The 24,784-nt window shown below is 42.7% G+C and overlaps 1 protein-coding gene across 1 annotated transcript in view; it reads right to left on the reverse strand.

Annotated features, from left to right (window-relative positions):
- OBSCN (obscurin, cytoskeletal calmodulin and titin-interacting RhoGEF) overlaps positions 1 to 24,784 on the reverse strand; it is a 170,512-nt gene that overhangs the window by 29,874 nt on the left and 115,854 nt on the right. The window contains exons 76-95 of the mRNA XM_052695150.1: positions 24,263 to 24,295; positions 24,062 to 24,160; positions 23,401 to 23,619; positions 22,780 to 22,846; positions 21,703 to 21,722; positions 21,269 to 21,397; positions 20,623 to 20,762; positions 19,662 to 19,862; positions 19,291 to 19,373; positions 18,363 to 18,536; positions 17,927 to 18,086; positions 17,679 to 17,795; positions 16,800 to 16,964; positions 15,229 to 15,387; positions 14,508 to 14,685; positions 13,287 to 13,400; positions 12,685 to 12,852; positions 12,314 to 12,416; positions 11,608 to 11,737; positions 10,439 to 10,544 (exon numbers count right to left, since the gene is read on the reverse strand). Coding sequence (XP_052551110.1) covers positions 10,439 to 10,544; positions 11,608 to 11,737; positions 12,314 to 12,416; positions 12,685 to 12,852; positions 13,287 to 13,400; positions 14,508 to 14,685; positions 15,229 to 15,387; positions 16,800 to 16,964; positions 17,679 to 17,795; positions 17,927 to 18,086; positions 18,363 to 18,536; positions 19,291 to 19,373; positions 19,662 to 19,862; positions 20,623 to 20,762; positions 21,269 to 21,397; positions 21,703 to 21,722; positions 22,780 to 22,846; positions 23,401 to 23,619; positions 24,062 to 24,160; positions 24,263 to 24,295 — 2,565 coding nt within the window. The remainder of the gene's footprint in view (positions 1 to 10,438; positions 10,545 to 11,607; positions 11,738 to 12,313; positions 12,417 to 12,684; positions 12,853 to 13,286; positions 13,401 to 14,507; positions 14,686 to 15,228; positions 15,388 to 16,799; positions 16,965 to 17,678; positions 17,796 to 17,926; positions 18,087 to 18,362; positions 18,537 to 19,290; positions 19,374 to 19,661; positions 19,863 to 20,622; positions 20,763 to 21,268; positions 21,398 to 21,702; positions 21,723 to 22,779; positions 22,847 to 23,400; positions 23,620 to 24,061; positions 24,161 to 24,262; positions 24,296 to 24,784) is intronic.

Below are 24,784 nucleotides of genomic sequence, written 5' to 3' on the forward strand. Positions count from 1 at the left end.
AGAAGTGTAGAGTCAAAGCAGTGTGGAGCTTTGCAACCTTGAGTGCACGCAGTGACAGACGGCTTTAGCAGGGAACAGTCCTCCCGTGCTGCTGCTGGAGGATGCTGAAAAGCGTCGATTCTTTCACTTCCTTGCCATGCTATCATTCACAGGTTTGCACTCGAAATAATTCTTAAGTTCATGAACAAAAAAGCACTTATCCACGTGTATCTGTGTCACAGGTAGGAGAATCAGGCTTTTTCCAAGCCTACCCCTGCAGCTCCTCTATGGAATGATATATGTTCACCTCGATCAAAGCTTTTACAATTACAGACTGATCTGACAGACGTGTTCCCTTTAAGACTGGAAAAGCTCATAATTAAATACATGATACTCAACGATTTTCCCTCGTACACATTACCTTGCCATCATTTTATCATTCTCACCAATTCCCCTCACCCACAAAAATTGTGATCATTTGCTGATGGTGTTTTGTTGTTGTTGTTGTTGTTCTACAACACTGCTTCCTCTTGCATTGACAATTATGCTTGTCTCTGCTCAGCTTTGGGAGAGGTCTTCTGTGCTGATGTGCAATGTGACGGGCTCACCGACTGTCCCATAGCTGAGGGTTCTCGTGGAAACTTCAGTTTTAAAGCTTGACTGCCCGTTGTCTGCCGAGAGTTGGACTTCAGTGCAGAAAGATGGCTTCACGGTGAAGGAGGGAGCAGAGGAAGCTGCCGCGTGCACCCCAGGCTTCACCTCCATGCAGGCATCACTCACATGGATGGAGATGTTGGAAGAGCCTACGGACTGCACACCAGTTACTCGAGACGTCGAGACGAACACGCTTCCTGGAATGTGCTCCTCCAACGTGCTGAAAAATGTCTGCCTGGGCTCGGACACCACGGGTCTCCCCAGGTTCAGCAGCACTGGCTTCCCGATGGTGGGCTCGCTGATCTCTGTCTGGAGCACGGAGATCTCGCAGGGTCTGTCTGTTCTGTGGTTCTTATCGTCGCACCCGTAGGTCTCGCCTTCTCCTGGAACGTAATCTTCAAGATCCTCCAAAGTCAACATTTTGCCGTTGTGGGTTAAAATTTTGAGGTTCCGGGTGCTGATGTCTTCCGCCTGCACTTCCTCTGGTTCATCAATCATAACGACATTCTCCTCTTCTGGAAGGACATCTTCAACCACTTGGGGCATCCCCTCTTCAACAGGCCAAGATGTCTCTAACTCATCCACTTCTTCAACCTCTGGCCTCACCGATGAGAAGAGAGGTCCATGCTCATCTGCTGCAGCTGTCTCAAACCTGAAGCTCAAAGGCTCACCCCCACAGGCGAGCAGCGGGGAAGCCACCCTTGCCCCACAGTGCTCACTTGTTTCCTGGGGGCAGCTCCTTTCTTCAGGTCCACAATCAGAACAGGAGTTATTTCCTAGCTGTTCCGACTCGCACGGGGAGCTCCTGTCTTCATTGCTGCCTTGAGGTCCTTCCTGATCCGCTGCATACACCAGAGGCTGGATATTGACTTCAGAGAGACTTTCTTGGGGCAAAGATGTTTTTGACTGTTCCACCAATTTATTGTTGGAATTGTTTGTATTTGGATCATCATCTGGGGAACGCGTCGGCCTTGAGCTGGGGAAAGTGAATGTTAACACCCCTGAGTCATCTTTTTCTTGTTTTACTGGGGAAGATCCTCTTTTCCTTGCAGGCTTTTGTGATTTTTTCACCTTGAATTCAATTATTTCTTCCACTTCAACCCATTTGGGCTTTTGCTCTTCCATCTTGGTCTCCACGGTGATCTCTCTTGCTGCTGCTCCTTGCCTCTCCTCTGGCTCTGTGACATAAAGTACGGGGACAGCAGACTTTGAGGTCGCCTCTTGCTCATGCCTGTGGACAGGCTGCCTGATCTTTGAGACAAAAACTGGCTCTGGAGTTGGCTCCGCTCTTGGGGAGCGGGAAGGTGAATGGCCTGAAGAAGAACGGGCAGGAGAAACCCTTCCCCTTTGCCTTGGGCTCTTCACCACAGTAGTTATTGTCTCCTCTCTGATGAGGGAAAGGGTTGAAATGGAGTTGGCAGGAAGACAAGACTTTTTGGGGAGCCACGCTCCGTTTGCACATGCCAGTGCCGATCAAGGCGCTGTAGTGGGGTTAGTCTTAGGAGCATCCAGAGTTGAGTGAAGCGTGTCATTTCGGAATGGATACACACACAACGCACACGCCCGCATGCCCATCACTGCCTACTTGCTGAATCAGCCAAAACCTTCTTGCCTAAAGTGGATCCCAGCTCCTTCAGCCTCCTTGTGTGCACAGACACATGCCCAGATGAGAAATGGTCTTCTGGACTCTACTGTATCTCATATGCTTGCAGTGAACACCTACTTTGTGCCCAAATAGCAGTTGCACCCAAAGGTTTTACACACTCTAGTTTACCCATTTCCTAAATGTCCATGGCTAAGATCTAGGCTTGGCCAAACAAAATGGTAAAATGTTTTTTAGTTCAGTAGAGTCAGTAAAGTCCTCTCTTTTAGTAAGTCTATCTTATCTCTATTTTATTGATTAAAGATTCTTTTTAGGCTAGAGATCTTTTTTTTTCACAGCCAGAATAGTAATGCTAAAAGGGCATTAAGCATTTGGAAGCCAGGAAAGTTAGAATACTTCCTGCAGAAGTCACCTATGCCAAAATACACTTGTATTTACCCTTCATAGTACTGTTACTGCAGACACAGTCTGATCCTACTATCAGCAACTGATATAGGAATACGGATCAATCTGGAATACCTAGTTGTTATCTCTCAGAGTAATTCTGCTGGTCTTTATATTCTTCAAGGTATCCAGTGTGGTTGGGATTCCTCACCACCTGTGCATACATACATTCTGCTTGTATCAAGATAATTATCTACTCCCATCCCAAACTGACTTTAAATGCATTTGGGGACAGGAATATCCAAGCTCAGATTTTAATGTTCTTAATTTATATGTTGAACATGCAGTTTTCCTGCAGAATTCTTTTTGTGTCATTTTTTTTTACATGGAAAAACCTGAAGGTAAAGACAGAGTTTGATTTGCAAGTGTAAGGAATCTGAAGTTCTGCTGCAGAGGTGGCTGCTTCAGTGGAGCCAAGAGGAAAGGTGATTTTGTTTCTGCCCTCAGATTTTCATTCTACCTCCAAGCAATAGAGACTTGAATAATAATAAAAAAATAGAATGAACTGAAGGATAAAGACAACCACCAGATCCAGGAAGGAGTGATTATGTACAAAGCAATAATTTTTATTCTTTTTTCTCAGTTCCCTCACCAGCCTCAGCACCTGACTTGACCAGGCTCATCTGCTCCTGCTTTGCTCTTTCCCACAAGTTACCATCACCTTTCTGCTCTGCCTTCCCACGCTGACCTTGTCTGCTGACACTGCTCTGCAGAGCCTTCATTGTGACCACAGTGCCTTTCTGACCTATCCAAAACCAAGTCCCTCCTGATGCAGATATGAATGAGCCCACTTGTGTTTGCACTAGACTTAGCTCTATATTGCAAAGTTTCAATGCTTGCTTGGCTCTGGGATTTACAGGGACAGTGCTCAATCTTGTCTCTAAATTATCTGTCAGTTTATTTCCTGCCTATTTTCTGGTAATTTCAAAAATGCTTCTGTTTCTCAGCTTGCTATATTTTAAAAGTTGCAATGTGCCCTTAACAAGCTGATCCCAAACCATACTCCATCATCACCCTCATTTTAGCTTGAGGGCCTCCCAGATGAGCTTACAACCCCATCCTACCAGCAAAGGGAGGACAAGTTCCGTTAGAATCATGGAATCATTAGGGTTGGAAAAGACCACTGTGATCATCTAGTCCAACTCTCAACCTTGTTCTGAGATCCCACACATAAATGTACCAACATACACCCTGTTGGGGCCACAGCCCTTAATTTAAGAATCAATTCCTGAGCTGTCCAATGCAGCGTGTTAGAAATTTAGAAGCCAGCTTATCTGATGGTATTTTGCATTATTTTGATATTATTTAATCAGCCAATAGAAGGTGCTACTTCTGATCTGAAATCATAAAGGGGGAAGGGCTACTATTAGCTTACTGAGGGGAGATGTGAAAAAAAGCATTTTTCCACATGATTTCCAGGTGCAGAGATGTAGAAAGGTAAGATTCACTAAGCGTGGTCTGGATGAGAGAGATTGCTTCCTGCTCAGGACTTTCTTGGGATGTTTCTGAATGCAGTATCAAGAAGTTTGTCTCTGTTCTGCTGCCCAATGGAAATCCGAACCTTGCACCTTCATTTTCTGGTATTTGAAAGGTTAAAAAAAGGTAATGACTCAAATTGTTAACTCAAAGAAATTAGTCAAAGGCAGACCTAAGTCTTGTTCATCCTTCCCGTTCTCTGCCTACTTGCTGGCTCAGGGTAGGAGTTGCTGGGTGTTGGGGCCATGGCTTCATACAGACCACTGGCTCCAGATGGACATGGATGATAACTGATAGTCATCACAGAAAATAATGGAAGGAAAGATAAAGCACTTGTTGAGTCATATCTTAGCTGTCGTTTCACAAATCAGCCTCATCATTTAAAAAATTACTTCAAAAAATGGCAACTATTACAGTCATGTCCAAAGCAAGGGCTGGTTTTAGCAGAATTATGACTCTTGTGGGAAAGCACTTACCCAAGGACTAAGTTGAATGTCTTGAGGGAGCTCTGACAACCTAGCATGTAAGTACACTCTTCCAGTATCATACAATTCAGTTATGCCCTTGTTTATGTTACTTAAAACCAAGAAGATGCTTAAAGATTTTAATGGCTGATGAGCTCCCACAAAGAAAACACTGTAGGCTGTATTTGTTATGTTTGCTGGTCTTTTTGAGTACCCAGTTCCTAACGTTGGTTTATTTCAAAGCTCTGATTCAGATTGTACCTTCTTGAGCTCTTGTGCAACTCCAGCAATATTCAGTGGAACTACTTCTCATGTTGTATCCTAACAAAAATTTGGCCTGTGCTCTGCCTAGCTGCAATGTTGCTATTTCTTTGAAATGGACAGTAAGATTTTTCAGGTGGTTGCTTTGCACTACACAAAATACCATCAGATCTGGTGGGAGAGGGGCGAACACACTTGCATGGCCAATAAACACAAGCTTGTTATTGGATCATGCAGAGGCAGCAAGGCAAAACACAAATGTTACCAGAAAACAACAAAAAATAATCAGCACTTACATGATGATGGTTTTCTTGGGCACTTTAGTCTCTTGTTCAGTGACTACAAAGAAAACAGTATGAACAGCATGGGGTTAAAGAGAGGCAAAAGCTGAAATGATGAAATTAACTTTGCTCAGTTAATCAAAATAGACTGGAGTAAAAAAAAAATCAAAACGCCTGTACCATCCCATCCATGCTTTCTGTGGTTATTTCCAGCATCATGTTTAGTGATTATGACCAAGAATGAGGATTCAAATGCTCTTTTAGTAATTTAGATTTGCTAATAACTGTGTTGAGAACAATATTTCAAAAACTGTTGGTTTTTTTTGCTACTGTGAGATCCTGACTTTTGTTTGAAAGGCCAAATAGAGAAGACAAGTTACTGCGTTTTTTACCTCTTTCCTTCCCTGTAATACAGCAGTGATGGTGTAAGAAACCTGGAAATGCTTTGAGATGGGAAATCCTGGAGAGCTGAAATGCTTTCAACTGTGCTTTCACTTACTTGAAGGGTTTCCCCCAAACACTGAACACTTCCTACTGTGGACTAGATGCAAAATCCCAGCTGACAACAATGACAACGAAAATCATTATCATCAGAACAGAAAATGAGCATCAAAAATCTCAGGAAGCCCCAAGGTAGCCCTGTAGCACACTTACATTTGCTCCTTCCCTTTTGTTCTAGCGTGTGCAGCTTTTGTGAGCCCTGCCCCATGCTGAGCTAGAATCTTGTAAGGCATGCCAAGATATAGAAAAAAAGTGATAGAAGATTCAATGACTTTGCAAGTATTTGTTCAAACGGACGTTTTTGGAACTACAAAAGATAGCATATAAAGAGCCAATAGAGATTTTCAGCAGGTCCCCAACTTACAGAATCATAGAATGGCCTGGGTTGCAAAGGAGCACAGCGCTCATCCAGCTCCAACCCCCTGCTGTGTGCAGGTCACCAACCAGCAGCCCAGGCTGCCCAGAGCCACATCCAGCCTGGCCTTGAATGCCTGCAGGGATGGGGCACCCACAGCCTCCTTGGGCAACCTGTGCCAGTGCCTCACCACCCTCTGGGGGAAAAACTTCCTCTTAATATCTATAAATATTTTTCTGCTGGAATAAAATCGAGACACAGAACTGGGCTGTTTAGAACCTATTCTGAACCACTGAACTTATGTGAGATCTAGAAAAAAGAAAAAATCAACATCAAGCCCCACCTCTTCTTGAATAAGTTAGAAAAGTTTCTAAGAAACTTCATTTAATCTCAAAATAATTCTCCAGCAATTGGTTTGCAGCCTTCTAGCCAGCCTATAATCAAGCAGCTCTGGTCATTTCAATTTGGTACAATTCAAAGTGAACTGCAAATTAAAAAAAAACCACATATCCCTAAAAACACAAAAAGCGAGAGATTCAATTGTGTTGCAAACCGAATTTGTTGTAAAACCTCTATCAAGTGGGTCCTGATGACTCACAGTTCACTGCAGAACACATCTGTTTTGTATGTGCTGTGTCTGAGGCGTGAGGGAGGATTTACACAGCCCTCTGTAAAGGATAGAACCACATGAAAGTAGGATGAGAGAATCTGGGTTTCTTTTCCCGAGAGGAAAATATTCTGCATCCATTTCAGCACCGGATTTATCATTTCAACTTGTTTGAGAGCGTTGTAGGAAAACAGCTTTGCAAAGCAGGAGGCCCTGAGAAGCAGGTTAAAAGCTGTAAGCATTAGGGTCAGCCAGTGCTTCTGTAGGGCCAGACTCCTCCTTGGTTAATGCATTCAATCAGTGCCTTGTGAGTTACGGAACATTTAGGCTTAGCCTGAATGGAAGTCGGCTCTGGTTGCTCTGAATGGTTGAAAGATGGTTTCCAGTGTGGCCTTTCATACAAACTTTAAGCTCTACTTTTCCCACTCCGTGAAGCTCAAACCCATTTCCACACTGCATGGTGCGTATATCTCAGAGATGAACCCACAGCATGGGATGCACAAATCTGACATGAAAGGCTAAAGCCAATTGCAATATGGGAAACTCAGGGGCATAAAGCAGTTCCCTAAACTGGGAGGCTGAGTGTTCCTCTGCATTTAAAGCAGTCTTACATTTCAGAGCCCCGGGACACGTGGCTTGCAAGAGGGATGTTATCAAAAGCCAGGTAGAATCATAGGATCGCTAAGGTTGGAGAAGACCTCCGAGATCCTCATGTCCAACCCCAGCCCACCCCACCATGCTCACTGACCACGTCCCTCAGTGCCACATCTCTGTGTTTCACCTACACCTCCAGGAGTGGTGACCACTGGGTAACGAATCTGCCCTAAGCTCTGCATGAGAACTGAGAGAAAGCTATAAGGATACTTGTTGCCTTGCTGTCACTGTGCTATACTTTGGGTACTTCAGGTTTTATCTTCACTTGAATATCCCATCCTTTCTCCTACTACTCACTGTTCTAGACTTGCCTGCCCAGATGAAAATTCAGCACTTCTCAGAAACACTGGGTTTTTGTTGGGAAGAAAATGAACAAGTTAGTGAATGTGGGATGAGGGAATTGCAATAACAACGTGTTAAAAAAGGATGCCAGAGCACGCCAGCCCACGCTGGGTCAGATCTGCTGTATGGAGGTTAAGCAGCAAGGCGAGTGGCCACAAAGCAGACAGTCAACTTGAAGTCAAAGAGAAAGATCTTCTTTCCATTGCATTTTTTGATGTGTCTAAAATTCTTCATATGTCTACAGAAAGAGGATTTTTAAAGCAACTCTCCGTTGACTTCAGTGCAAAAATCAAGTGTGACTGAAGGCAGAAGTCAGGGGGTCCCTTAGTTCAGTGGTTTCCATCCTTTTGATTTTGATCCTTCCAATTGATCTGCAAATTTCCATACCACGAATTTAAACCTAATGGCAAGAATTTTGCTTTTAAGACCCCAAGTGTTGGTCTGATGACCACCACTGGCTGCCGGTCAGGGCCCGTAAACCACTGTACTAATAGGATCTCAATTGTGATAGTAGGTTTGGCTCGGTGTAAAACACAGTACAAGAAAATGAAAGCTAACACAACTGCAACTAAAGCCCCTTGGGTGTCTCAGGAGGCTCTTATTGTAGTCACTTCCCAGAACCAACAGTAAATCAGGTAAACTGGAAAACGGACATAGCAGCCATTTTCTGATGTAGTAAAACCACACAGCAGTAATGTAGTCGTCTTGGTGAAGTTATAAATAGTCCAATTTTCACACAGAGAAAAGATTGTAAGGATGGAAAGCGAAAGCCTTCCTGAGATCCATCCATCCTCCTGTTCTTTACCAGACGAGCTTGATTTTTCAATAGGTAGATCAAAGTGGTCACTGATTCCCAGAGAAGCAATTGACTCCCTCCCACTTTGGTACAAGCGTATTGTGCCAAACTTATCCCTGATATGATTCTGCTCAGAACAGCCATCGTGGCCCATGGGTGAGCCTGCTCATTGCTCTCGGCTGCCTTGGAGCAGCTCCCACTGTTTCACCCTGGAGGTCACTCAGGGATCTATTTCTTTCCCTATTACCAAGCTCAGTCAATTGCAAATCACAGACCAGAGACTATTTCATAGCAACAAGCTCCAATTACATTTCTTCCAACAAGCTCACAAAATCTTTCTGTTTATGGCTGTGGGAGTGACATCGCATGATTAATTCAGGGCTGAATTTGTAACCCCATGAGCTGTTTTACAACCTTTGCTTTTATAGCATTCTTGGCACAAGGAAACTTCATGAAGATATGCCATCCTAACAGTAATTTGTGTTCCTCTACATACTGCATGTGAGTTATTTTTCTCTCTATGTCTCAGCAAGGACAAATCATTAAAGTACCTCAACATTTATGCTACCGAAATAATTGTAGTGTTGCTCTACAGACACCATTCTCCCTGCAATGCTGCTTGATGATTTACAGTATTCTTGTAAAGAACCACAAGGAAAGCAAGCATAAAACCAAAATATGTGAGTACATAGATCTGGATACTGCTGTTAATGCCCTGGTGTGTCTGAACCCTCTTAATGTGTAGCAATGCATTACTGGTGTCTACAGAGGGCTGACCCCATGCTCCATGCTGACCAGGACCCTCTCTCAGACAGAGCCAATATGGGGATAAAGATAAGGAAATAGGATTGTGGAGAACCATTTTCCCTGAGTATTTTTCCAGACTCTGGTCAGAAGGTCTTTATATTTGATGGCCCTCACTTGCATGTGGATAACAACACTCAAACCCTGTCAAAAGTACACTTGAACTCTTGTTATTATCCTGAGTTAATATGAAAACATCGATGATGAGGAAAGAATATACCACAGTTCTTGGCGAACCTCTGGCTTTCTTTTGCCATGTCCCAATTGCCTGCATCTGGAAGAGCTCTCTGACATCGATGCTTGTTGGCATGGAATGACCTATGCCTACCCCAGTCCTCTCTCTCACCCTTCAAAGCAGTAAGCTATCTACTATCTACTGTCCCTTGGCTGTATTACCTCCTGAACTGCTTCTGGGGGCTGCTCAAGGGAGACAGCACTGGCTGTCCCATGCTCAGCCATGCAAGGATGCTCCTAACATGTATGAAGAAACAATTTTGAATGCTAGGGAATATTCCATTCTCAGATTTGGCCACTAATCTAGATTTGTGTACCTAGCAGACTGCTTGTGTAAGTTCCTTTAGTAAAAAGGTATCTTCAGGAAGGCAACTGAGGAAGTTGAAGTGCTAATAAAGGGATGTGTTATTGGATGGTGTAAGATCAGCCCGTATGATTCAGTTGAAAGATGCATGGAAAAAATGGAACAGATTCTGTGATTATGTGAGTAGTCCTAGCAAAGGGTTGAACTATTGTGCAGGATATACAGCAGTCAGTTCTCCTTTCCTAATAATTCCAGAAGGTTTTCAGTAGCATTTCAGGAAAGGATCACAATATATCTGCCGCTTTATTTACTGGCCCCTGTTCTCTGTCAGAAAAACGTAACTCGTGTTCTGCCAGGCTGACATACATTTCCAAGTACTTCAGCAGGAACAGAAACATTTTTCTTGGCTGGTGTGACATACCCTTCATTTACGCCTGCTTTCTCATATAATGTGTTTATGAACATTATATGATGAAGTTGATTTGCCAGATTTGGAAATCAACAGACGGTGATGAGTATATGGCTGAGCTGCAGTGTACCCATGCACGTCTTGATGGACATACAGATACATGGACACCAACAATCAACATGGATAAGATGGCAAATATGTTTGAGCCTCAATGAGATGGTTTTAGAGTTAATACACTGACATACTCACAGAGCTGGACAAGGACCATACCTTCAATGGTGATGGCTTGGTCTCCTCTCCTCTCCTGGGTCAGGGCTGCAGCAGTGTGATGGTAAAGTTCTGCTCCACTTTTTGCTGACCCTAATCTGTTCACCAGCTAAAGAGAATTATGCGGTACTGAATAAAATGCAGGATGCTTTTCTACAGTAAAATCTTCCCATACTCTAACAATAAGTATTTTGCAATTACCTGATAACAGAAGCAGATGAATCTGTGCCCCTAGGCCTGAGCAGAGTTTCAATGAACACATGCTGCTCAGTAAGTTCATTATAATGCTTTACCATGAATGACTTACACAAATAAGTGATGGAACAACAGCTAGCTTAGTTACTCATTGTTTGCTCTGTGATTTGGTCCTAAGGTAACTATCTCTGCTAAGAGCTCAGATTCCTGCCATTGAAGTGGTAGTTAAACAGTTGTGTTAAACAGCTGTGTGGTTTCGTTTTGTGTTTTTTTTAAATCATCCTTCAGTCTACTGAATCTTACTCAACCAAAGCAACCCTGGATCTTCGGATCTTAGCCAGGTGATGTGGTTTTGCTAAAATCCTAGCAGGAGTCTTTAAATTGGATCAGACCACATAAAAATCAATGGAAAAACTGTGAAGTTGCTGTGAGCTCAGCCACATCCCCTTTCATTGCTGAGTCCTGAGAGCTTATTACTATTTTATTACTGTGAGTGCACAGACTATGACTGATTTTTAGAAAATATTTTACAGCATGTTCATTCTAATTTTGAGATACTTCCCATGAATGCTTGCTAAATATACAGGAATGGCAGTGGTTTCCATTTCTATTTACTTTACTTCTTCCTCTTGGATTTGTAGTGACATAAATCTGTTCTAGTTTGAAGGTGGTCCTGAGAAAATAATCACATCAGAATGATCCCAAACTTGCAAAGATGTAGCTCTAGAGATCTGGATTTAAGTTCCAGAGTAAGCTCACTCTATCATAACTAGAACAACCAAACTCTCAGATCAGAGTCATCCTAAGCTTTCAGATGTTCAAAGTCCAGATCAAGGGAGAACCTGACTTGTATAAACATTTTTGATATGGCACACAGCAACAACTTCTCAGTCACTAATCCCATGCAATGGATCTCAGTGCAGTGACTTCTCCAGTCTACGTCATGTCAGCAGATCTCTAAATCTCTCTGAACTTACTTCACATTCATAGTGTCCCATGTCTTCATTGGAAGGGTTCTTGACCACCAGGACTATTACACCACTCCGTGGTTCACTGAAAGTTTGGTATTTATTTGTGTCCTTCAACAATATGCCATCCTTGTACCATCTGCATGGGAAAACACTTCGTATGAGCCAGGAAAAAAAAGCAGTATCAAGAGATTCCCAGTTCACTGATCCATTTATCAGACCAGTGAGCATACAAATCAGGAGTTAATCATTAGCTAATGCTTGTTTATTGGAAGACAGTCATGCAGAAAGGTAGATCACACATGGATACTGAAATACGTGGGGTGCAGAGACCCTTCTCAAGAAATCTCATCAGCCAATGCAGGGAAATGTGCTTCTAATCATTGAGAAGTTATATTGAGCTTCCTGATTATCTCAGATGGTTTGCTCGATTCAAGTGTAGGACAAGGAGAATAAAGCGACGACAAAATGTTGTCAGGGCATGAGTGTTTATATCTAAGCATTATCTGTAAGTACTGCTCCAGATTCCAGCCAGAAAAAAAATATTGAGAAGCTAAGGAAGGGCGGGATAGGGAAGAACCAGTGTGGGGATGGTTGTAGGGTAAAAAGCTCAGGGAAGAAAGGATCATTACTTGGGAAAAACAAGCAAGGAGGGTCTTCAGACCATACAAAATGGGAATGTGGGATTTGTTCCCAAGCTGCTTGAGGAACTGACCTGATCTGAGGCCTCGGTGCTCCTTCGACAGTGCAGGTAAATTGAGCATCCTCACCCTCCACAAAATAAGCATTTCTAACCTTGTTCACAAACCGTGGTGGCACTGCAAAGCAAAGGTAAAGGCAGTGAACAGCTGGAAATATGACAATGCTCTAACAGATACAAAGGTGTGTCCCTGAGCAGACAATTCTCAGGATTTCAGTGCACAAGGCAGTAAAGACCTCTTTTTTGACCTGAGATTTCACCGCTACTGTATCTTCAAGAAAAATTAATCTCTCTTGCATGCTATATAAAACTTCTGGAGTGTCTTCATATTGATGCTTAGGGAATTACATTGCCCTTTGAAACAACACCTCTGTGCAGGTCTTTACCTTGAACAAGGATCTTTCCTAAGGTACTGGCATTGCCAGCAGGACTGGAAGCAAAGCACATGTACTGTCCTGAGTCAACGCCTGTGAGGTTGTCCAAGATCAGTGTGCAGGAGCCATCAGGATCTTCTATTATAATGTGATGGGGATCCACCTCCACTGGCTTTCCATCTTAAAAATTAAGGGAAAAAACTCTTTGTAAATATTTCAGTATCAGTTATGTTTTCTCCACAGGACTTTTATCCAGCATGTCCACTTCAGAGGAATGAGAGCTGCATTTGCTTTCTAGCACCTGATGTTAGTGATTGAAGAATGAGCTCTTCACCACCCTCAAAAGAAAACCTTCCTGTAGGTAAATGGGAGGATGGCTGGACTGGATGATCTTGTAAGGTCCTTTCTGCCCTTGTGATTCTATGATTCTATAAATCACTCTTTGGGTAAATCGTTTGTCACAGAAAGATCTATATTACCTACAGCTAACATTAAGGCTAGAATTAGGTATTTCTAGGTGACCAGCCTTTAGATTACTCACTGACAGCTTGACACAGAGCAAAGTACAGAGAGAAGAAACGTGGAGTACGTGTTTCCTGATGTGATTCTCATACCTTTGTACCAGCTGACAGATGGCTTGGGAGCTCCTGTCACTTTGCAAGCCAGCTTCACTGTCTCTCCCAGCTCGGCTGTACAGTCTGCCAGTTCTTCCTCAAAGTCTGGAGGAACTGAAACAGAATAACAGGTTACCCCCAAGGAGGATAGGGTGTCTATGGGATGGCTGCTGCAAGATAAGATGATAGGCAGCATTTCTGGAATTCTGGAAATGACAGTGAGAATGAAGCAACCTGGATGACAACATAAAGATCCAAAGCAAATCCATGTGCCCAGACACATGGATTTGTAAGCCAGCATTGTAAGCCAGAAGTGAAATGTTTGACACCTGATGAAGTAACAAGGGACTTTTTATGGTTAGAGGTAGGGCTCTAGTTCAAACCTTGTGGATCTTTCCAATGGAGTGGTCTGGGGTCTTTGTCATCAAATCCTGTGGTTGTCTACCTTCCTGCAATCCCTGCCAGAATAAATGCACCTCTAGTGCCAACAGCAATTCATGTTTTAGGTGATTCAGTGTTTCATTTCTCTCTTCATTTTCAGGACTATTCTGCAATCTACGGAACCTGCTTCAGCAGGGAGTTGGACTCAATGATCCCTAGAGGCCCCTACCAATCCCTGTGATTCTGAGGTTCCATGACTGTGCTGCAAAACGCCCCTTTTATTGGCAAGGATGTCTTAATATGAAGACAGAACTGAGCAACTACCTCAGCCTATGGCTAATCCTCTATCAAAGCTAACCTGTGCACGGGGGGTGTTGAAATTGCAGTGGAGAGCCATCTCTTCTCAGCTCATCACCCTGTGTTTTACAGACTTGGTCTATGGACACTGAAGAGTAATAAGAAAGATATTCACTCGCTCTGCTATTGCCTCCAAATCACACAGGTCCTATGGGACATCTGACACGTAAAGCTGATCGCTTTGGTGATATACAGTCCTGGTTCTCTAGATGGTAAATGGAGTCATATCCTATGGACTTGATCAAGGTGCCTATCCTAGTTCAGATGGAGTACTTAACTACAACCATTCCAGTTAAAGCTTACTGCTTGCAGTCAGGCTGTGCAAATTGCTATTTAGAGCAGTGATGTGGTTTTAACCTGCAGGAAGCCTCCAACCCTCGTTCAGTTGAGGAGGTGACAGATGACCCTCAATGGTCTCCTTTGTCCTAGAAAAAAAGTCTCCTTCTTCAATCAGGGAGCCAATCCCAAGCAAGCCATACTCACTCCAGACAGGCTGGCTGATTCGCTGCTGTATGCCACAGATTTCTTTCACCCAGGAGTTCTTGATGTTCACTGTACGAGCCTGAAGGAGGTACTTGCGGACTGAGTCCTCCCGCTCGTGCCAGATCTCAAAGGCACGGTCATCCCCTTCCACCATGTCGTTCACATCTATGTTGTTCAGCTGCAAAAAGGAGGAGTGCAAGAAAGTCAACACAAATCCTTTGTTCATTTCAGGTAGGACTGAATTCCAGCCAGAACCGAAATCTCAGAGCTTAGTACGATTCAGATCTGGGCCTAGCCTTTGTGAATCAGAAACATTATCAATACAGGTTTTAAATGGAAACAGTTATTAAACACCAGCAAGTCTCCTGCTGTCAGTGCATACACTCTTCAGTGGACACTACTTATGCCATTCCCATCAAAGCTATGTTACATGCTCTAACAGCAAAATTGGAAATTAGAGTAATTGTCAGACAGTGGGAGAAATGCAACATGGCTTTGGCTGAACAGCAATCAGAGTCACTTCGCAACCCTTTCCTTGGTATTTCTGACTTTTGGATAGCAAATAAACGTTTTCCTGGCAGTAATTATTATATTCCAGGGAAGTCATGTCCAGTATTAAAGGGTATCTCAGGGTGGGGCTCATAACCACCCTCATGCGTAATGCCGTAGGGTTGACACTGGGCTTAGTAAAGAACTCTAAAAGGCTTTTCATTTGCTTGACCTTCATTATATTCTTGAAGATGTAACTGTAGGTGTCTGTCCTCGTGTCTCGCTTCGGTTTGCAGATCACAAGATAATTCCTGAAGAGGAAGACGTGTCTTTTGTGTCCTTTCCATGCCATTCTAGCTCCTGGAGCTCCTTCCCACACAATGAAGTGGCCCTGGCAGGAAAAGAAGAAAGAGCACATAGTTATACTGGAATAATTGCTGTGGTGATATTATACCCTTTCTCAGCAAAGAGATAACCAATTTTTGGGGATAACAATTTTAACCATTGTATCCTTATCCTATGCACCACTGTTTTATTACAACGTGGTTTATTACACACTCATTTGATCTCCTTCACCGGAGCAGGATGTTCATTTTCTGTACCCTCATGAACTGACAACTCTAATTAATAGGTTCCCCCTGGCACCACTGGGGAGAAGCAGGCACACCTGGGGTGTGATTCAGTGGGCTTTTGTTATCAGATGTCTAAATGCAGACAGCTGAGTTGTACCAGACTGTCTCAAAATCGCTGTAATTAACCTTACAACTCCACTCAGCAGAACACTGTGATTCTCAGGAAAGAGGGGACGCAAAGAAGCAGAGTTAATGAATTGCCCAACGTGACACAATCAGTCTACAGAGACCAAAATTTGAGTAAGTATGCTAGAAGTCAAGAAACATAGAATCAATCAGGTTGGAAAAGACCTGTAAGATCGATCACCAGGTCCAACCCAAACCCACCCCCAGCCATGCCCCACAGACCGTGTCCCTCAGTGCCACATCTCCACAGTGCTTGAAGATCTCCAGGGATGGTGACACCACCACCTCCCTGGGCAGCCTCTTCCAGTGCCTAACCACTCTTTCTCACAAGTTATTCCTAATATCCAACCTGAAACTCCCCTGGTGCAACCTAAGGCCATTACCTCTCAACCTATCACTGTTATCTGGGAGAAAAGGCCAACCCACACCTTGCTACAGCATCCTTGCCAGTCATTGTAGAGAGCTATAAGGTCTCCCCTGTAGTCCTACGCTGGTTTCTTAATAGATAGGTCATCTTTCCTCTATGCTCCTGTTCCTGCAGTGACCTGGAGAAGCACACAGCTCTTCTGAAGACACACGACTGAGTTTTGAAATGACATAAACTGATCACAGGTTGTCACTGGAGCACATACAAAGTATGTTATGTTTCCTTGAACTGACAAGCCCTGCAAACTAGTCTCTTTAAAAGAAGGTGAAATTGGTCCATGCACTTTGCCCATAATAGGAGAAGATGAAGAAGGACACACTGTAAAGATCATGGTGGGGGAGTGGGCCAAATCAAATCCTATCCTATGTGGAGAGTGTTGGAAAAGGAAAGAAGTACATCACATGTGAGCTGGCCCATGAGCATCAGTACTCTTGTCCTTTAAACCTTTGTCAAGCCAGTAGACCCATCTTTCCTACATACTGAGACGTGTCACACCAAACAGCAAGAAAGGGAATAAACAAGTACTCTGTTTCATACATGGAGCTTCTAATGGAGCTTCTAGTGGAGCATCTTGTAGGACATAAGGTGCACTAGCAATGGTGCACATATCACAGTTACCTGTCGGATGGGTTCACCAAGGCTTTCCAAGGTCCCTGGGTAGTTCTCAATGAGTGAGACATGGAGGTTGTTTTCTGCTCTTCGGGTGAGTGCAGACACGATGGCATAAGCCTGCTCCAGCAAAGTGCAGTTTTGGCTGTTTCTTGCTTTGTTTCGGATTAATTCCTGTGGGGAAACATTGTGGATATTACTGTGCAGTGAAAAAAAATAAGCGCAGTCCTAAATGTATCCCTTGTAGTTCCTCTAGTGCTCACCCTGACAATGTCATTCATGGGGCAATGCTAAACTAAGAGTAGACATTAGATAGAAATACAAGAGGATTGAACAAGTATGAAATAGCAGTCATTTTTTTCCCCTCATGTTTGTTCACGTGCCTCTATTCCAACTCTGAAGACATGGGAAGCACCTATGTTTGCTCTCTGTTCCAAGACATCCTTAAAATTTTAATGTTTGTGTGCAGGCAGGTGTTCAAAATTAGAAATTCAATCTGATCCTTCTTCAAACTATCCAAACTTTTGTATGCTGAAGTACATTTTGTTTTTTTTGGGCAAGACAGTCTTATTTCTGGATACTTTTGTGCTACTTCCCATGAAAAATACTATTGAAAAGTGCAGTTTTTAAACTTTTGTCTGTGGTCTGGGGGCTGGAGTTGGTTTGTGGTGCTGGAAACTGTGAACTGTCATCTGGATTTATAGTCATAAAACTATTCAGAGAGTAACATCACTGACAGTGATTACTGCCTCCATTTACTCAAGCTTTTGACAGTAGTTACATCAGAAAGAAGCTAAGAAAGGGAAAATAAAGAAGGATTTTTCCCCACAGGCTGCACAAAGCAGAACATAAAGCTATCAGAAACAAGGTGTAGCATATGCTCTTCACCTTGATAATAGTCTGATACTGCTGGATCCTGTTGATGGGTTTTTCCAGATAGTGCTGCAATGGTGGGATAAGTGTCTGTGAAGGATCTTCGTTCATTAAAATTTCATCTGTGTATCTCTGGAAAAACAAAATACATAGAAGAATGAGTAACTATCATTATGAACAGCAGTAGTAAGGATTATACTTGGAAAAATACTCATATGGTACTTCTTCATGCATGTTCTAGAGGTACTTTGGTTGCTGTTTACCTTGTAGAAATCCTGGACAGTTTTGCTGACAACAACTGACTCGGCCTGCACCCGCCCCACCAGGTACTGGATGTACTTGTTAAATTCTGCCTCGTGTTTAATAAAGCACATGGCCACATCATCATCAGTGTCACATTTCTGCAAGCCTCGGAGGAAAGCACTGTGGAAGAAAAGAGAAACGAGGAGAAGGCGATGCAGTGAGGCTAGAACACAGCCAGATCTCTAAATCAGCACGAGCTCAGGTCAACACAGACCAAAGGAAATGACTGGGGGACCAAGGGATGCTGAATGTTTGCATTAAGCTTCCCAATGTCTCTTTACCCAGCACGGTGCTGTCCCTCTTTGCTTGAATTTCTGTAACCGTAGCTGGCATAGCTGTAAAACCACTAAGTGAGGCACTTTTTGGTCTTAAAGGAAGGCACATGGGGATGCCTACCTGGAATGGAAGTGAGTGATATCATCAATATTTCTGAAGATGGTGGATTTCTGACTGGCGATAGCTCCTGGGACATTGGGACAGGTCTCGATGTACCTAAGGTGATGAGTCTGGAGGAACTGTAGATCTTGAATGTAATCCTCTTCTGAGATCAAGAGCTCTTGAATAAGAACACTGAAGGGAGGGAAAAAGAACAAGCAAGAAGAAAGAACAATCATCACTATTATCCTCAGCATACCGAGGGGTTTTTGGCATGAAAAGTAGAGGCATTTGATCAGAGGAATAGATATCCTGGAGTGAGCTGAATAGGTTTGTAAGGGATCTGATCACAGGGGGAACTTGGATACCCCACTTACATTGGGACACCTACTCCTACCTTACAGGTATCTACTGCTAGGACTGATGGAACAGAACACAAGTGACAAAATGACCTGTGTAAAGTAAATAGCAGCAATTTTATTACCACAGTGTGCAACCAAAAATGCAAATATCCCTATGATAGAACACTCAGAACATGCTGCACTACAAGAGATTAACAAGAGGTTGTAGCGGGGCTTCTGCGAGAGCTTTCACTATTTATCAGAAAACTGTTTATCTGATATAGAGCACACAGAAGTAACAGAGGTACCAAATTGTAAGGTTTTTTTGTTTGTTTGTTTGTGTGTGTGTGTGTGAAATATAGAGCCTCCAGAATTCCATCACTAAAATCCTTCTTTCAAGTTCCTCAACGTGATATAGATTGCCTGGAATTTTCCTTGGCTTTTTTATGGCAGAAGTCACTCAAACATCAAAAATTCTAAGTCTTAGAAAGAGTAGATGGCAAATCCCAGAGGAACATCTCTGGCAGGAGTACCTCAATGCCAACATTCATGTTACATCAAAAGACAACAAGAATCAGCACTGCAAATATCAAACTACAAGAGCTTACCTGAGCTTCCTTTTATATTCATCCTCAGAAACACATTCTCCAGGGAACTCAGGAACTTCTGTTGTTCCCCACTCTGGTGACAACTAAAACACAAGAAAAAAGAAATATATTCACCTGACAATGATTTAGTCAGTAGCTGCTGAATAATATCCCCCACGTCCCTTTCAATAACTTCTAAAGCAGAAGTTTGTAATTAGTTGGAGGATGATAAGGTTTTTCAAACCCAGATACCCCTGCAATCATGGGGAATATAAAAAAAGCTCCATCAAGATCCCTTCAATAGCTTCCTCCCTGTCAGATTGTGCAAGAGAGATGGCTAAGAATGGCAAACTTAATTGTAGATAGAAAATAAATACAGCATGATCAGTCACCTTTAATCTCTTGTCCAGGTAAGCTGGAGATACCCAGCCCTGCCGAGAAGGACTGGATTTTGTGGGTTTGGTCCTGACCAACCACTTCAGGGGATGAGCTGAATCAAGGACCTCCACATACTGGCCTTCCTTCAAAGTGATGGCCTCCTTGTCAGGCACAGGGGGCACGTAGTCAGCTGTGACCATGTAGACATCAAAGATCTGCAGGGATGAAACAACAGTTATTTGCAGTTCTGAAGTGAATACAGAAACACCAGCAGAACAGAAGCGTTTATCTACGTTTTATCTAACAGCCCCTTTATGGCAAGGAGAAGCACTGTTTGATGTTTTCTGCAATTGGAACAACTTATTTTCAAAACTGTCCAAAGTGTTTGGGTTGTGTATAATGAATGAGTGAATTTTGTGACAAAGGAGAAGAATGGCCAACGTTGTCAAAGGTTCCATTTTTTTTTTTCTTCATCTTCTCCTTCTTTGAGAAATGTTTTGATATAAACATCCCAAACATATGGGTATTGACTAATTTTTCACTGCTATTCCCATGGGAAGAAATTCTCAACAAAATTCTTTTGGCCAACTGTATCCAAGGGCACAGAAAATCAAGCTTTTACTTCCTGAAGTTGAGTGGTGAACAAAAGAGCGATTGAGAAAATATAGGGTAAATTTTGACCACGTCGTTGAAGGTCATAGAGTGAGACAAGAGAACTTGATTCGCTGTGCTCTGTATCACACGTCCCATACGTTGTACTTCTAAATGTACCTACTGCAGTGAGGTACACCCCAAAAGGGGATGGAGATTCTTAAAACTTTGGAGACTGATCATTGTAAGTGAAGCTTTCTCCTTGTGTGAAATTTGTCCATACAGGTCATGGAATCATAGAGTACTCCAAGTTGGAAAGGAACCAGAAGGACCATCAAGTCCAACTCTTGGCTCCACACAGCAGCACTCATAGAGATGTCGCACCTCTCCTCTGGAATCCCCATCTTCAGATTCAGAGGAGGACTCTTGAGCAATGGATGAAGGTCTGGATCGGCCGTGGCGGGGAGATGCAGAGGGGGTTTTGGATTCATCATCGCTTTCTGCACCTGGCACTCGGAGCGTGGCTAAAAAGCAGAAAGACCACCAAGTATGAAATCAAGATCTCCTACTTGGACATTAAGCAAATATGTAGTAACTTTCAATGTTAAAAACACGAGCACTGCCCTAGAAGAGCACTTGGATTATTGAACGTGATTTCCTTCTGATGCACAGGGTTGAATAAACAATTGGAATGTCTCATGCATAAGGCTCTACGCCTCCTGTGTGCATTACCATTACATTCAAAGAACACCTTTGTTTCAAGGCAAAATTTACTACGAGAAAAATGGCTCAACAAACCAGATTTTTTCATGTAATTCATCAAACCAGCACAGTTTTCAGCCTTGGCTGGACTAAAAACACCCCATCCAAAAATTCTTGGTACTAAACATGTGCTACTGGTCATACTTGTGCAAGATGACTGCCCCAAAAACCTGCTTTACAAATCTTGCTCATACTTAAAGACCAGATGTTGACTAAGAAAGCATTACATTTTCTATACTAATGAACTTGCATCTGCCAGGTTGCTTACCCTGACTTATTTTTGCAGATACCATTTCTGAGATACGAGAGGTGAGCTTCTGGAAGAATTCTTCAGTTCCAACATCAGCTAATGAAATAGGAGTTCTGGGTACACCTTCCCTACCAGCTTCAAGGTCTCCTGGAAAAAATAATTTTCTATTATGCATGCAATATGGCATTGGAAAGTTGATGATAATGATGATTATTATTATTATAGATAAAAGCTTCTGTGGAAGGAAGGCCTCAGTTTCTTCACCTCCCCGGCTTTTAACACTGCACACTCACATTTCCTCCAAACAATTCACTCTTGAACAGAGTCCCCCCAAAAATATGATATTTCATAGAGTTGCAAGAGAACAGAAGGACGGAAGTAGGTGGTTATCATGGCACTCATAGGTGATCTCAGCTGTAGGTGTGAAAGTAGGAGAAAAAAGTTCATCTTACCTTCAGAGGGATGAACAGCTCTGAAAACAAAAAAAAGGAGAAAAGCAGAATTAGAAGTTGAATTAAGATGTGTAGTAATAAGCCCTAAATGAGAAAAGATCTCTGCTGTGCACAGGCAGCAGCAGGAGGCATGCACTGCTTTCAGAGTTAAACCACCCATCTCCTAAGCTTCAGTTATCAACTCTGATAAAGACTATGTGTAGCAAACAGAACACGTGTAGAGGAACACCAGCTATAAACCTAATTGACTAGTGTCAATTAGTTCTACTAGGTCTCTGTTTTTTTAATTGACGATAAAATGGTCCTAGTGGAGGAAGGCAGACAATTCCACATAGCAAACTAATGCTTAGGAAGGGAAATTTGCTCTGCAAATTGACATCCTGGAGTGAAACTGGTCGATTCTTTTAGGGCAGATGCACTGTAGAAGCTAGGGTGGGTTCAGATGAGTACCACTTTTCAGAATGTATCTTCCCAGAATCCAAGCCAAGAATGGCAAGTTGGTAGGTTCTTCATGTGCAGTTGCAGGTGAGAAGTTAGTGAGCAGAACCTTTTGATAATGCAGACCTTAACCCTGTTAATCTTTTTGGCTCTCTGGTTAGAGACAAAAAGGAATCATGCAATGGTTTGGGCTGAAAGGAGGCTTTAATATCACCTAGTTCCACCCCCCCTGCTGTATGCAGGAACAAAAAGGGCAAGGCTCTTATACAAAACGAACAAAATCTTTCTTTGTTCTTGTCACCACCTTCCTTGATAATCGTGAAGAAATGACTGGCATTCATATTACTGCCTGTATAGGATGCCTCATTCATAGGACCTCAAACTGTTTTGCTAGTGTCCATCAATAAATGCTCTGCATGCCCAGTATCAAGGCCTACTGGTAAGGGCCAATCTCATGCTAAAGATGGAGAAAGATGAGTTACAGAGAGATAGTGGTCAGTACTACAGATGTTGGCATTCAGAATCTTCAGGATCCCCACTGGAAGTAGCCTTTTTGTTTCTGTAGACACTAAGCTCCCCACTTCTCACTGTTTTACTTCTGCAGGATGATAGCTGCACTGCTCTGCTTCAGCCACTTACCCCAGGGTGGTCATTATGGCTTCTGATACCATCACACGCTCCTGGGTCAGGACTTCAGCCTCTTTCACTGCAAGATTAGGGTTCAGAATCAGAGGACAGCAGACGTAGGATGTTCTGCTTACTGTAGACACATTTTCTCGACATGTATTACTGGGAATACTGACATAGTGACTCTGACCTATTAACATTTCCTCAGCTGGGATGCATACTATCAATTGTGCAACACAAACACTTTGCTCCTCTCTGTTCACACACAGATGTAGGACTGTCTATCCCATCTCTCCACACTGCCCAAGCTATGCTGCTGTAGCTCTTGGCACAGTAAATGGTGACAGTTATTTTACATAGTCTTTCTGTTTTCTTTGTGGTTAATGTGGTTCTTCTTCAGATTTGTCTGCTCTTTATACCGAAAAGATGCTGCTTTTAATCAAAGCTAGGTTCAAAAATCTAAAACATTATAGAAGCTAAGAGCATCATCACTGACAAGGCAAGAAAATTCATGGCTCATTCTGGGAAAAGATATTTATTTTGGTTGTGACTTGGTTAATTTCCATATCAGTCACACTCTTAGGAACTGTATGAAAGGCAATGAGGAGAAAGTGTCTTTAACATATGGCTTACCATCTGCAACTTCTAGGTTGGCAGTGCAGATGGACTGGCCAGCCTTGTTGGTAGCAATGCATGTGTAAGCTCCAGTGTACTTCTTTTTAACATCCAGCAGGATTAAACTGTGATGCATATTGGAACTGGCGAGCTTATATCCAGGAGTGTCTGGTTTGATCCACAGGATGTCTTCCTGAGACTCTTCTTTCAGCCAAGTAATGGTTGGTGGTGGATGTCCTGAAGGAAAACCAAAGCACTGAACTTCAGTTTTCCTAATGGTGTTACTCACACACAATCATGAGCCATACTGTGAAAAAACCCTGCTTCTCCAAAAATAAGTTATGTAGTAAAGGAGCACAAACCTTTATCTGGCTTACTTATAAAGACTCCTTCTAAAAACAAACCTGTTAACCAACACGCCTTCATAAAACCACTAAGTGTTATCCCTATTTTTACAAACAGGAATATGAAGGTGGAGATGTGCTTTCCTTCAGCCTACACAAAGTTTGTTACAATTAAGAGTACAGCCCCAGACCTCAGATTAGTACAGGAGATGATGCTGCAATGACTTGGGCCCAGAGAAAGTCCGGAACGAGTCACAAAGATATACAACAAAGATATAGAACAAAGATATACAACCCAAGTGTCATGCAGGGAGATTAGGTAACTACCCACTTACCTTCAACTTTTACAGACAATGTGATGCTCGCACCTTTCTTCACCTTTTTATTGGTAAACCTTTCTAGGAACCTTGGTGGTATCAGCTGCTCGTGGGAATCTGAAAATGACATTGATGAAACATGGTGACACGTCCTGTGTGAGTTCACACCACTGAAAATTTCCCAGGGGGTCTGTCATCACCTGCTATGGCTTCTCTCACCTGTTTCTGACACTTCTTCTTTCTCATCAGGATCTGCAACACAATGGAAAGAAGCAAAATGACAGATACAAATACCTTTCTGTGATCGAGTTGATAGAAAAATAGAAAGATGATTTCAGGTGCTTATCCATTGCAGGACATATTACATGGAAATCTTAGTTGTATTAAAACATGATGATTAAATATATTTATGAACAAAAATGACAAAAATAGTCCAAATCTCAAAATTGTAGTGTCTAAGTAGAACAGCCTCAAGGATGATTTATGGGAGGACTCAGTTTTAGTAAAATCAGTCATTAAAGTCCACGGGATTGGGCAGGTATGAGATGTATGGGACAAGCGGATCCTAGAGAAAAGGCATTTCTCATCTTTAGGATTCATAGTAAATTCACAGGTGAACTAAGATTAAAGGACATCACAATTTAAGTACAACCTTCCCCACCTCCCTTGACTATCCTTGGTAGACTTTCTCAAGGAAAATAACTGTGAAATGGAAAGACTCACTGGAAGAGAGAAAACTGG

This window comes from Tympanuchus pallidicinctus, unplaced genomic scaffold (assembly GCF_026119805.1).
Source record: "Tympanuchus pallidicinctus isolate F22 unplaced genomic scaffold, pur_lepc_1.0 scaffold3, whole genome shotgun sequence".
Taxonomy (NCBI): Eukaryota; Metazoa; Chordata; class Aves; order Galliformes; family Phasianidae; genus Tympanuchus; species Tympanuchus pallidicinctus.